Source organism: Canariomyces notabilis (genome assembly GCF_033297395.1).
Source record: "Canariomyces notabilis strain CBS 508.74 unplaced genomic scaffold N656scaffold_6, whole genome shotgun sequence".
NCBI classification, from domain to species: domain Eukaryota; kingdom Fungi; phylum Ascomycota; class Sordariomycetes; order Sordariales; family Chaetomiaceae; genus Canariomyces; species Canariomyces notabilis.
This window is the reverse complement of record NW_027041828.1, coordinates 233,073-246,196: the sequence shown is the minus strand read 5'-3', so window position 1 is coordinate 246,196 and position 13,124 is coordinate 233,073. Positions and strand designations below refer to the sequence as shown.

At 53.7% G+C, this 13,124-nt stretch overlaps 5 protein-coding genes across 5 annotated transcripts; 1 reads left to right on the top strand and 4 right to left on the bottom strand.

The window, feature by feature from the left end:
* Window positions 1–2,355: 2,355 nt before the first annotated feature.
* N656DRAFT_705738 (uncharacterized protein) lies at window positions 2,356–2,904 on the bottom strand (the record flags this gene model as incomplete). The annotated part of the gene is made up of 1 exon (XM_064811297.1): window positions 2,356–2,904. A coding segment is annotated over one exon (549 nt), but the record flags the coding sequence as incomplete, so codon positions are not given.
* Window positions 2,905–3,822: 918 nt separating this feature from the next.
* Window positions 3,823–6,854, bottom strand: N656DRAFT_749859 (phospholipase D/nuclease). Its single transcript, XM_064812985.1, has 10 exons — window positions 6,015–6,854; window positions 5,761–5,943; window positions 5,522–5,706; window positions 5,426–5,466; window positions 5,274–5,347; window positions 5,130–5,190; window positions 4,902–5,059; window positions 4,630–4,829; window positions 4,469–4,525; window positions 3,823–4,357 (listed from the first exon to the last, which is right to left on the bottom strand). Exons 1-10 carry the CDS (start codon window positions 6,735–6,737, stop codon window positions 4,153–4,155), a joined length of 1,887 nt encoding a protein of 628 aa, XP_064671670.1. The 5' UTR covers window positions 6,738–6,854; the 3' UTR covers window positions 3,823–4,152.
* Window positions 6,855–8,209: 1,355 nt separating this feature from the next.
* Window positions 8,210–9,736, bottom strand: N656DRAFT_571576 (uncharacterized protein). The gene has a single exon (XM_064810133.1). The coding sequence runs from the start codon at window positions 9,607–9,609 to the stop codon at window positions 8,470–8,472; it is 1,140 nt and encodes a 379-aa protein (XP_064671669.1). The 5' UTR covers window positions 9,610–9,736; the 3' UTR covers window positions 8,210–8,469.
* Window positions 9,737–10,556: 820 nt separating this feature from the next.
* N656DRAFT_777246 (RING/U-box) lies at window positions 10,557–11,697 on the top strand. Its single transcript, XM_064814787.1, has 4 exons — window positions 10,557–10,842; window positions 10,899–10,977; window positions 11,053–11,123; window positions 11,178–11,697. Exons 1-4 carry the CDS (start codon window positions 10,726–10,728, stop codon window positions 11,274–11,276), a joined length of 366 nt encoding a protein of 121 aa, XP_064671668.1. The 5' UTR covers window positions 10,557–10,725; the 3' UTR covers window positions 11,277–11,697.
* Window positions 11,192–12,245, bottom strand: N656DRAFT_777245 (signal peptidase-like protein). The gene is made up of 3 exons (XM_064814786.1): window positions 11,929–12,245; window positions 11,806–11,865; window positions 11,192–11,745 (listed from the first exon to the last, which is right to left on the bottom strand). The coding sequence occupies exons 1-3, from the start codon at window positions 11,977–11,979 to the stop codon at window positions 11,545–11,547; spliced, it is 312 nt and encodes a 103-aa protein (XP_064671667.1). The 5' UTR covers window positions 11,980–12,245; the 3' UTR covers window positions 11,192–11,544.
* Window positions 12,246–13,124: the final 879 nt, after the last annotated feature.

The following is a 13,124-nucleotide window of genomic DNA, read 5'->3' as shown; positions in this document are numbered from 1 at the left end:
ACGATGATGAGGTTTGTTGGCCTCGTGCGCATCAAGCCCGCCACAGCCCCAGTCCCCGCACCAACCCCTACCCCTACCCCTACCCCTACCCTAAGCCCGGCCGAGCGCGTCAGGACTCGGATCTGCAGTGGCATCATAAGGACGGCGGCGTGTCCAGGCCAGCGAGGTGCATCCTCAGATAAGAGGTGCGCTAAAATCGGAGATCGGCTCGAACCACCACGCGTCTGGGGTGCCTCTCGCCCCACGGACGGCCGCTAACTCCAACGATGATTGAGACTAGGAGCTGCCGAAAAGGAGAGTGGTGGGCAGGTCAGGGTTGGAGTTGAGAGAGACGATTGGCGTCTGGCACCCTGTGAGGAAAATCCCCGTCGTGTGCAGATGACTCTTGACTCTTGACGATGGGCCCGTCTCGAGAGAGTCAATAGTGACGTTGCCGCAGCAAGTGGTGTACACGCAGGGTCCCAGACTGCCAGACTCGCAGGGGCTCAGACAGCCCTACGAGAAAGACACACACTCAGGGAGGCGCACTAAGCGAGAGACTTGCAGAGACGAGCAGGCGGTGGCAAGAGGCGCGTCGCACCTTGCTTAGCCTCTGCAATGTTGTGTGTGTCGGGTCGCGGGCTGTCAAGAGAAGAGAGAGGAAGAAGGAGGGCACGTGTTTCTCAGTTGGCCGTTTTTTGCCGAGGTGATCGACTAGTCCATTACGGAAGGTGTGAAAGACTGGCGATCTGAGAGGAGAATATAGGCCAGAAAAAGGCTGGGTTATTGAGACGTCCTTGTCGAAAGTAAAGCAGACAGGCTCAAACGACAAGGCTAGTGTAAACGTGATATCTGTACATGTACAGAGTAAGCTATGCTGTCTGACGTTCCACTGAGTTTTGGAGAACTGCTTGAAAAAAAGCAAGAACGGAAGTGGGTCGCAGAACGTGCAGGGGTTCAATTCAACTTGTCCCCGCCCGGGCGTATCCAGGCGTTCGGTACGATCCGTGTGGAGCTGTAATTGTATCAGTGGGTAAGGTGAGGTCACTAGTGTGGATACCTGCTTGGCAGGGATTCACAACCTCATTCTTTCCTGACTTCCAGTCTCGAGCGATCGGGTCATTCGACCTGTGTTAATCGACGCATGATGCAGATCTTATATTGACTACTATGTAACGGCCGACTCCTGTCTCTGGAGCCCTTATCGCTTCAAGATCGCTGGCTTTTAAGCCTGGATATGGGCTGGCAATGTAACTAGGTAACCTGCGTTTCCTTCACTCCTTCCCTTTCCGAGACTTCCTCTTTTTTTGGCTTTTCCCAATTTACACACCCCCTTTCCCTCTTAGGAAAGAAGGAAAGACCTGCTTCCTTCTATCCTTATGAAATAAAGTGACTCTAAAGATTCTAGGTAGTGCATGCCCGTATTCAGATGCTTCATGCCATGCGCAAGGTGCAAGCGGTGACTGCCGTCTCCCATCCCGCCAATGCTCCAACTCGAACATTTTATAAACTCCGTCGGCCTGGTATCCCCCAAAATAAGCAAATACTAGTACATGGTATCAATGAGAGTCAGGATTCCAAGCCAAGCCGATCGAGCTCAAGCCCATTTTTTCCATCAGACCGTAGAAACACCTACCAATCACTTTAGTACAGGCCGCAGCCCTCGTGGTTATTCGCGACATGCTGCTGAAGCAGCCCGGAGAACTCATCCTCAGACTCAAACATGCCGTCACTGGAGAAGGGATAGCCGACAAAGTCGGATTCCCGATGGGCCTGCGGAAGCCAGGGGCTATTATCATCCAGGTCCATTTTCACGTTGGGCGAGGGTGCTGATGACACCGAGTCGAAGGACTCGTGGCGCTGCTGCTGCTGGCGCTGGCGCTGCTGCTGCTGCTGCTGTTGGGTTGGATCAGATGATGAGGGCAGTCCTCCGTCCTGCCAGGTTGCGGGCTGCTGCTGCTGCTGTTGACGCCGCTGCTGATCAAGCAAGACCAATTGATCCTCTTCCTGCTGCTGGAGCCGGAGACAGTGGGGGTCAGGCGGGAGTTGGGCCGGTATGAGAATCCCTGGGGGCTGCTGCACGGGCAGCATGACTTGCTGTGGCGGGAGCGGTGGGTGTTGGCGTTGGTGTTGGGTCGGGCCCGCTGCTTGGAGCGGGACATGCTGATGCATTGGTAGTCCATGGGTTTGAGGGGTTGGCTGGGTTTGGGTCTGGATTTGCGTGGCGAGGGCCAGGTAGACGGCAGGGCTGCCGGGGTAGATCACGGTGCCCTTCTCCCACATCTCGGGCTGGAGCACTCCACCCATGCAACCGTCGTCGGTAATGGGCTCTTTGCCTCCCCTGTCCAACAGCTCCCGGGGCGGCTGCATCAGCATCAGGTGCGGGTCTAGGGCCCGTACCCTGTGCAGGTTGGGGAGGTCTTGGAGGGTGTAGTAGGCGACAACGTGCCAGTCGTCGTTGCCGACCTTGCCCGCAAAGGACTTCTTGATGAGGCCACCCGGCTTGAACATGTACGTGTCGTACAGGGCGGCAATGAAAGGACGGAGACGCAACGCCTCGCGGTCGCTGTTGGGGTTGGCGATGGCATTGGGGTTCTTGGCCTTGTTGTTCTTGCGGTGACCCTGTGGCGGATCCTGAATCTCCCGGTAAAAGATGAAGGGGCCCTGAAGGCGGCTCGGGCTCCAGTTGACACCGTCGGTCCACCTCGTCAGGTTGGTGTTCTTGTCCCGTTTGTAGACAAATATGTTGCCGCTGACCACTAGCCTCTCACGCTCGTGCTCACGTGGCCGCCTGGTGGCAGCTCTGTAGCGGCCTTGTACGCAAGCCATGATAAGAGCGCAGGCGTCCATGCCATCAGCAATGAATCCACGGGCTGTAGGCAACAGGGGAGGGTCGCCTGCGCGGCCGTTGGTGGGGCAGGGCATTCTGTCAAGCCGGAAAGTAGGCAACCCGGGAGCTGCCGGGTCTTAGATAGTTCCAACCGGTCGGGTCCGTCTTTGACGCGTCCCCGTTGAACTGGGCTCCAGTCGGCCAATGCAATATTGAAGACTATAAGATGCCCTTACAGATGAACGCCGGTCCGGGGGTTGGCCTATGGGATTTGCTAACCCTTAATGGATGGCTCGAGGGGTATTTGATGTGAAATTGCACGCTGGTTGGCGATGGACAACCTGGGGGGTGCCTGGGAGAACGGCGTAGCCAGCTCGATGGCAAAAAAATATCAGACTGAAATCCACGTAGAACCGAGAGACGGAGATTGTCGTGCTTGTCAGAACGGGAGTACCAGAGCAGGGGGCATTTATAAACCAGAAGAAGCGAACGGCGGTGCACATCTGTCAAGGCTAGACGACGACGGGCTGGCTTACGCCGTGTCCCCATGGCCTCGTTGAGTGTTCAGACACGCTAAGATAGCCAGTGCCTCCTAGCGCTGTCACAGGACAACTTGTATTGCGACGACCGGCGTTGGCTAGCTAGTGGCTGATCATGCCGAAGCGCGGAGTGCTGCCATATGGCGTCTGCGTTGCCGCCTTTCCTTGCCTCTTTCCCCTTCCTGTTCCATTCCGCTCTTTCCCCTAGGTTTCCGCTGTGAAATCTACAAGTATTTAAATGCTCACTCGTTTTCCCATCCCTTTCTTTCCAGGTTCTCGATCCAACCCCTTGACCCACACCGGCTCACGCTCTATCCATAGGTCCTCGGGCATTCCTTCCAAAACCTAATGCTTTGATGTACGGTACAGCCCGCATGGCCGTTATCAACGCAAGCCATCTGCTTCTTTAGCGTATAGATCGAACCCTGGTAAATAAACGCTGGTAAGCGCGATTCCCGCGGCAAAACGAGGTACCTCCGATTCACAGTAAACCATGTTAGCGCTTCGACGAGTGCTCGTCTATGATCGCTCAGTCTTTTTATAACAAGTTTTAGCACCTCGTCCACGCTTGTCTGAGCAACCATCACGATTTCTCAGCGACGTCGGTACTTGCCTTACCGTCTTCGCCGTTCAACTCACCGTGCTTGGTATGTCGTAAGCGCCTCGAAATTAGGCAAGATAAGGCCCGGCTTTCCAACCGTTGGATTAACTCTTATTCCGGCAGCCTCAGACTTCGCTGGGAAGACTGCTGAACGGATGCTGGGCAGGGTAAAGAATCTGGAGAAGCCGGCCGATGAACTGGGATCATCCGTCTTGGTAGAACCAGGGCGATTTAGCAGCATCCGGCCCCAAGGAGAATCCTGTACTGGGCCATTCCATCACCACAGGGACGCAATCCCTGAAGACAGCCAGATCGGTAACATCGGCGTCGCGCTCATCTCCCAAGTGAGCATCTCTCTGGCCCTGCGTGCTCCCCGTCCGGCAAGCCTGTACTAAAACACCACATTCCCTAGCCATCGAATGTCACGTTAGTGAATCGCCCGCTGTTCGCCCCATCCTCATGCCCTGTTTGGAGCTCAGGGTAATCCCTATGCGTAATGGCATCTTATGGGTCACGTACCAGTTGCGGCAAGTCAGTTTGGGCTTGCCGCTTCCACGATCTTTCACAAGCCGACCCCTTCGGCAGCGTCAGGACAGTCTGTTCTGAAATCCTCGATGGCTAGAAAACACCATCACCGGAAATCGACGCGAGGGAGCAAAGGGCACTAGAGCCGCACTTACCAGGCACTCTCTGAGAGGTTTGCGCTCCCAATGTACGCAAATCCACCCGGCTTCGATAGACCCTCGCCTTTACGCCGAACGTAGATGATTTTGCTGTGCATGACGAGGCCGCTCCGAACTGACTTGCAGTCTCGCAGAACCTTATGGGGGAATGTCTCTGCTTGCCACCACTTGGCTTGGAAGCATATCGTTCCAGCATTCTAGAGTTTGCGGGTAAGAGAAAAGTCAGCACTATGCTATCTGGACCAACAACAGGAATCTGGCATCCCCACCGCCTTCCCCCCTTTACTACGCATAATTGTCTCCCTGGATGGGAAATAAACACGCATGTGATCGAGCACAGGAACCACAGCGTGGTCAGCCAAATTAGCGTCCTTGGACTTGCGCCCGGCTGTGCGTGCGTCGTACTCTTTGAGCCCACAGTCGCCTGCTAAGATCAGTGGCCGTTCAGACAGCACCTGGCACTCAAGCTGTACAACAGCGACATGGAGGGGACTTACCTTGACAAGCGTAGTACAGACCTCGCAGGAGGCTTTCGTTGACGGCACCCAGAGACGCACACTACGAAATCCAGTCAATTCAGCAAAACACTTTCGCTTAGCGAGGGGGGCTGATAATCAGAGGCAACTTGAGTGGTGACCAACCACGTAATCCATCTCAATTGGACTCGAGGAACCGACGCCGAGAGCGCTCACTGCCTGGCCGAGGCCGCAATATCCTGGTGGAGGGATGCAGAATCAGTGGTGATGCACGATATGATGGACCGAGAGAATGCGAGCGCGAAGCGTCAGCTCACCTGTTCTCCTCCAAGCATCTTCTGAGATGTGCGAGCCGGCACTTCCAGACAAACTAGAGTCAGCAAGGAGCGCGCTGTGGCGGGGAGGTGGCTCACATTGTGTGTACAAAACCGTATCGATTTGTCTCCGAGAAATCGTAGTTGCCTAGGCTGCTCACCAGCTTCTCGTCCATTCCCTGAGCAAGGAGGAAGTAGCACAGCTCCTCCCCAAATGGGGTGAGCTTCTGGGCATCTCGTTCCTCGGCCGTCTCAAACTTTGGAAGGTCGATAATGAACACCATCTGGAACCGTAGGCTGTCAGCAAGTCCCTCTACACGAAGAGCAGGGAAATGTACATTTTCCATCGTGCCTGTCTCGCCCCAATCATACGACATCAGGTTCCCGGTGGGAACAACGATGCGCATGTATTTTTCGTACTTGAGCAACTGAAGCTTGGAATGCATGCTTCCCATGGTCTGCATCGGCGGGAAACAGAACCGGATTCTGTCTCGTGGAACATTGGACCTCATTTCTTCCTTCTTTTCTCCCTCAGAATCACGCTGTTAGCAACAGGTACCGCGAGGAAAGAGAATAGGCAATGCCTGCTGACCTGGGCCTCGTCAGCGGCGAAAGCGATCAAAACGAGCTTCGTCCGCGCCAAATCAATCTTTGAGAGCAACCACTCCTCGTCCCATTGATACGAGCTCAGCACAGCCAGCTTTAGCTGGTCTTTTTGAAGCACCTCCTCGATCCTGATGTCGTCACCCTGGCGGGGCTGGCCAAATGCCCACGTCTTCTTGACCACTCCGCGTGGAAAAGGGAGATCGGAACTTCGAGCCACTGTAGATGACCCACCAGCTTCTGATTTCGCCAGCACTATTTTCTCCCCGGAAGTAGCATTCGATGTCAGAGGCGACTGCAGGGCGGCTGTCCTCGGCCGCTGCGCCGGTCTGGACCCAGGAATGTCGGCGGGCTCAGCCGCCTTCCGCTTATTCAATCTCGCCAGCCGTTCCTCTTCCATCTTCTTTCTGTCCAGGCCGAGGATGGAAAGACTGGGAAGTGAAGTGGACGCATCTTCTGATTTTGCTGAGGCGGGGACGTTGGTGCGATTAGGCGCGACGGCGGGTCTGCTCTCGGAGCAATGCCCATGGCCATCTCCTTCGCCGTCGTCACTGCAGCCATCTTTTTCTTGCGTCAGGTCAATCACCCGGTGAGTATTGGGCCCATCAGGCGCCTTAGTTGGTCTTTGACCGAGGGACAGTGCAATAGCAATGCGAACGGCTTCATCTTGATCTTCGTCGCCGTTGATCTCGGCCGCCCGATTGTCGACCATGTTCCGCTTTTCCAGGAGATTTCAATGGAAATCGGAAAGACAAGAAAATGAGATTGTCCAACAGTTATTTCAAGGGCGTGTGGCAAATAACCTCTGAACGGGCAACTTAAATTAGAAGTTTGTTTGTTCTTTCCCTTTGAACAATGCGAACGTGGGTTGTCGAACGGTCATGTGACTCATCTAGGCAGTCACGGTATGTAAACAAATAAAAAAGGGGTAACACCTCCCCTACGACATGCTCGGTCTTCTCTGCGTTTTCCCGATAGTCACGGTCCGCAACTTTCTTCTTGTTGAGGGCGCCGTCACAACGCATTAGGCAAAGCTGGGCTAGGGAAGCAAGAGATTGGGGTATATGTGGGTTTCTGCCATTCCAGAAGTACTATGTAATGTTCCTTGTCTAAAGCTTGATCATTGCTAGAATCCACGACATATTCTCCCCAAAAAAGTTGTTTTTTTTTTTTTTCGTTTGTTTTTGCCTGTCGTTCGGTGGTGTGTTGATGATGGTTATGATTCGGAGCGGTCTCGAAGGCCTTTTCTCTATCTTCTCTTCGTGACGCTAGGCCGGTCCTCTTTCCATCAAGCAACTCCTGCTGGTAGCAGAGAACGTCCTCACCGGAACACAAGCGAGAGAGCAGGCAAGACCCGTGAGTGAGGCCCGACCATGTGTTCTCTAGGTACCCGAGTCTCCCAGCCCTCGAGCAATTCCATACCCAGTGCTACATGCGCGTCCCACGCCTTAGCCCGAACGCCCCCAATATCTATCCATAATAAGGCACAAGGGCCACCTGCACAACATCTTACCCTTCCCCCCATAAGCCCAATGGTAGAAACTTCCTAGCCCCGAGCAAGTTAGAGCAAGACTGCCGGCGCCAATGGGTATCAGCTAGAGTAAAATAACGAGTATGCTCAAAGCAGCTCAGATAAGCCCATACCCATCTCATCCCAGTACAGCATGCGATGGTAGGAAAAAGATATAGACCCAAATGACATCTCGCCGGTGTGATCTAGGGAAAGTAATTATTGGAAAAAAGAACAGACAAACAGAAAGATATGCATTCATCTCGTTGTATTCGAGACGCCCAATGCCCTTCCATTCCTGTCATCTCCCACTTCCGATTCGCTTGCTGTAGTTCTCAACCGGGTCTTGTAGCCGAACGTCTGCTCCAACGGTCCAATAGGCGGCCACACAGCGGTAAGCAGGTGAGGGTGTAATGGAACTGCAAGACGCCCAGCGAACACCACCTCTGAAAAAAACAGACGAGGGTTTGGGATGATGGGAAAGAAGATAGTGAGTGCTAGGAAAACCCAACATATGTCATATCCCCTTTCCCACCGAAATTGATGATGCCAGTAAAGAAAGCGAGCAAAATACAAACAGCCAGCAAGAAGAACCGGGCCGAAACTCGCCTATCTGAACCCACAAATCACGCTGTGCTGTGTCTCGCGCCCGAATGCTTCGGAAACCATGCACTGGTCCAGCCCAACCAGCCCACCCTGTGAACCTCGCCGCCCCGTTTGTTCCCGAGAACACCCTAAACGCCGGGAAGTAGAGATGAGAAGAAAATGCGATGAAGGCCTCACAGTTCAAAAATATCTGAAAAACCAAATCCCGATGCCGATCTGAGAAAACACAGGTTTTTACACATCTTGGGATTGTTCCTGACCGCCTATCCCACGGAGCAGCGATGTGGTCCGGAGAAGGAGCAGAGGCAGGTCGAGACACATCGCTGGCTCAGGAACTCTGATAGTTGGTTGGGTGTCGAAGCGGCGTCAAATTCCGCGCAGTGGACCCAGCCCCAATCCCCAATATCCGACGAAGGCTATCCTCCCCTTGCAGGAGTTCGGGTGGGCGGCTCCCATCCAGGTTATACGCAGCCGGCGCGTTCAGCGAATGAACAGGGCCGTCCCGATAAAGCTCACCAACATGGTCAGGCCTTGGGGACACTGTGGCTTCGCCTCGACGCGGGGAAACAGCAAGAAATCGTTTCAACTTCTCACTCAAGTCTACCTCGGCTTCCTGATGTTGCGGCGGACTTGTGGCCTGCTTATAGCTGGAGAGCGCTGCTCGGATTCGGTCTTGGTATGGTGTAGAGAAGGCCGGGCCTAAAGGCCTGCCAGGTGTGCCATCGAGTTCGCTGGGCGAAATGCCCCCAGATCGACGGATGCGGGTGCCCAATACGCTTGGAAGAGTCTTGGGTACTTGAGGAGACACCTCTCGAGCAAGTGGTGAGGACGGGCCGGCGTTGGGCACTGCCAGAATGTCGGCGCAACTTGCTCTGCGGGCACGCTCTTTCTCTTTTTCGGCCCGGTGAGCACGGAATAAGATATCCAGCGGTGATTCGTCCTGGGAAACGTCCGTTGGCGGAAGACGGTGTTGCGGAGTCGGCGCCTCTGAGTCGGTAACCGGGGGGGATGGCTCGCGGTTGGCCCGATCAGCTTTGCGCAAACTAGGTGAGTCCAGCGCCCTGGCTGCGAAGCTCGGAATTGGTAGGCTCGAGGGCGCGGGTGAGGCATGGAACGTGGCGCCTGCAAAGGCGGGTGCTGCGATAGGCTTCGATGCTACGGTTTGCGGCGGCGTCATCCGATCTTGCTTCACAGTGCCAGGCGATGAAACTTGTTTTGCCCGCGGTTTGCTTCCTGGGTTTCGAGGCTTGGACCTGGACTGATTGAGCTGCGATGCCAGGGGAGGGCTGTTTGAGGTCGGCTTTTGCGGTGTGAACGGACTCGCGAGGTCGGCCATGAAAGCGCCTTCAGGCGGCATGTCGTTCTCCGAGGCATATGTCTTGCGAGCGGCAGGGGAGTTGACGGACCGCTTTGGACGTCTCCGAGCTGGGGTGCTCCTTTGCTGGGGCGGGGGCTGCGGTTGCTGCATCTCTACAGAGATGGCATGAAAGCCGTTCTAGCAAGAGCAAAAGAACGGCTAGACAGCAGGTGTGTGACAGGAGAGCGAACCCCCCACGATGGTTGCGAGGCAAGGGCTTCTTACGATCGAGTTGACCGTTCCAGTATGTTTGCACTTGGCGAAGTGACTGTTCCGGCGTTGGGGGTGGGGAAGCAGAATGCGAATAACTGGCCGCGCGGAGAGATCGCAAACCGAAAAGTTGAAGAAAGAGGGTTAAAAATTGTCTAATAAACTAGGATTACTGCAAAATGAGAGATATTTCTGTTGGGCTGCGCTTCCTCTCAGCATGTTTATGTTTTTGTGGGTGATTTGGGGAAGTGGGGGAGATTTCCGGACTCACCGTCGTCGGAAGGTTAACCAAGCACGATGGGAGGCCCCTGATGAAAGCAGAACTGGAGCGGAGGTTCGGCTGCGCCTTTCGCGCCGCCCAAGGGACCACAACAAAGGAAAATCCACCTGGACTCCTGGAGCTATCGCTTATCGTTATCATAGAGTGGGGACACCCAAAGATAGTTTCGATACATGAATGACTCCCGAACCACCCAATACATAGGTATGTATTTATAAAGGCGGGCACGCAACTGCGGTAGTGTACGAATACTCCGTATGTACGAAGTACCTTACCTTAGTAATGCCATTATTTAATTATCGAGTAGTCATCCTTCCTACGGTCCCACCCTAACGCAACCTCATGGTGGGGCAGTTGATCGGCTTCCCAGGCAGCCTTGCAGGCCAAACGTCCCATAGATCTCTACTTTCGCCGCCAATACACCGACAACACCGGTGACAGCAACCTGGAGGACACAGACAGATAAGCTGCGCCGCCCAAGCTTCAGAGCAATTCGCACGGTCGATCACCGATGTAATGAGTAGCTGGCCCAACCAGTCGATGAAGTGGGACTAATCGACTTCACCTAGAATCCGGGTGTCCCGTCTCTTCGACAGTCGGATGACCTTGAAGCTACTACAAGCCAGGCAACGCAGTCCCTCCGGATACTTCAACACACAACGCTTCCGTCTGGCGACCGGTAGCCCTGCTTAAAACTCTACATCCTCTCCGTCGTCCTAAATCCTTCAGATCTCACCATGGCTGATGTGGAGATGACTGATGCGCCTACCGCTGCGCCCGTGGCGAAGAAAAAGGGAGGTGCTGCCCCCGACGGAGAGGGCAAGGAGGCAAAGAAACGGTTCGAGATCAAGAAGGTGTGTTGCCTCGGGAACTGTTCCTGCTATTCGACACGGCGCTGATTACGGTTTAGTGGAACGCTGTTGCCCTCTGGGCATGGGACATTGTTGTGGACAATTGCGCCATTTGCCGAAACCACATCATGGATTTATGTGAGTTTTTTTTTTTTTTTTTTTTGGCTACGTCGCAATCAGTGAGAACATACAGCTGATGTTTTGACCGCACAGGCATCGAGTGCCAGGCGAATCAAGCATCTGCAACAAGCGAGGAATGCACTGTTGCTTGGGGGATCTGCAATGTAAGGGGGGCAACTCTCATCCATCTTTAAGATGTCCTACTGACGGGTGTGCAGCACGCCTTCCACTTTCATTGCATATCAAGGTGGCTCAAAGCTCGCCAAGTCTGCCCTCTTGACAATAGAGACTGGGAGTTCCAGAAGTACGGGAGATAAGTGGGAATGGTCGTCGGATGATCAACGCATATATTCCATGGCTCCTGGTCATAGGAAAGCTCAAGATGCACACGCCGCAGTCATAAACCGCTTGCAAGGAAAGTCCAGGCACGGTCTTTGCAAATGGTATTGCGGGTCGAGTTCTCCCATTACAAGGCCAACCTAGATCCGGTTTAGGCGCCGATGGAGAGCCTCTCATAACTGATGAATTGACGATAATTCTTTCTGCATTTGGCTCCGTACTTTCGCGTGTCCCACAACCTTGATTTCACCCAAGAACCTTATCATCCACTACCAAGTTCGCCGGCGCAGATATCCCACCTCGAACCGGTAACCACTTGACAGGATTTCGGTTGAAGAAGGGCCAGGGCGGAACGACGAGGACAAAAACCAAGACGGTGCCCCCAAGGCCGAGGTAAACGGCGAGCTTGATGTCCTGCAAGAGATAGCCGGCGAAGAAGGCGATGGCCTACAGACGGACAAGTCAATTGGCGCGAAGGAAGCAGTGAATACATCAAAGTAAACCTACCCCAACAAGCATCAGGGCGACATTGACGAGGAACTCGGCCAGTTTCTGCCCCTCAAAATCCTTGGGCGATTGTCAGTGGCTGCCGCATCTGAACCATGCATTCCAGAACCGGGTTTGACGTACAATCTGTCCCTCAAACACGTCGCGAATTTGGTCCAGCAGCTGCTCCGCCATCTTGAGCAATTCCAGTGACGAAGTCAGATTATGGACAAGATTGTTTTGTCGGGTTGGCTAAATGATGCGACTGATGGCCGTTCCAGCGCTGATCGAAAGATTTGGAGTCAATCTGCCACTCAACGTGGCTTCACCGCGCTCTGTGCAGGCTCTGGGATGTTGCCGCCAAGTTGTACCTTCCTAGAGTATCCGTATTGCATTGTACATGTACGGATACACTAGAGTACTTGTATTTGTACCTAATCATCCGTATTACGGATACAGATCAAAGCTTACAATGTACGGATATGTAATTTACAGACAAGACTGGGTTACAACCTAACTTCATACTTCATAGTGTGATTACACAATTACCAAAAGTGAGGTATGTACTTGTTGGAAATACGCCCCCTATAGACTTAGCCGGGTATTACCCTTGGCTGGGCACTCCATCCTCCTGCAGAGATTTCCACCTTACAACCAATCAATCCAATTGACAACCACCACGAATTCCATCACCACTTTAGCGTACGCGTATACGGTGCCCAACTGTGACTTTCTGACAGTACTTGAGGGCGAGGCTATGCTCATGGGTAACGTTACCGATCCGCCATAGATTGAGGAGGTCCTTCGTACTTGTACCTTAACTAAGGTACCTTATAGATAGGACAACGTCCAACATTTTACAAGGGACCTTATATCGTATATAACTGAGATATACAGTACACGGAGAGCAACATTCATATCAGGTAGATGGATATTCGTCGAGGAAATCAACGATTTCAGTCTTGACTTACGGGTTGCCTGCATTCTAGTATAATCGAGCAGAATTACGGATACCTTGGTAGGTATGTGTCGTAGGTACCTTACTGAGGACCCATGCTCGCAGATGACTAAGGTAACGGTCGCCGCGCTAGTGGCCAAAGCCGCCAAACTCTTTCCTCAGTTGTTTTCAAGGAAAAACCCTCAACGTCTCACGACTTCCGATTCTAGTTTGGTGAATGAAGCAAGAACTCCCACCACGCTTCGTCTTGGCTGCACAGGAGTCGTCGACGTCGTCTCTTGCGTTCTTGTCCTCCCTATGTGGATTTGTCCTACCTCGTCCGCACTCGTCTTGACCTTCCAATCCTTCCGAGAGGCATAGGACCCAGTCAAGCACAGACGTC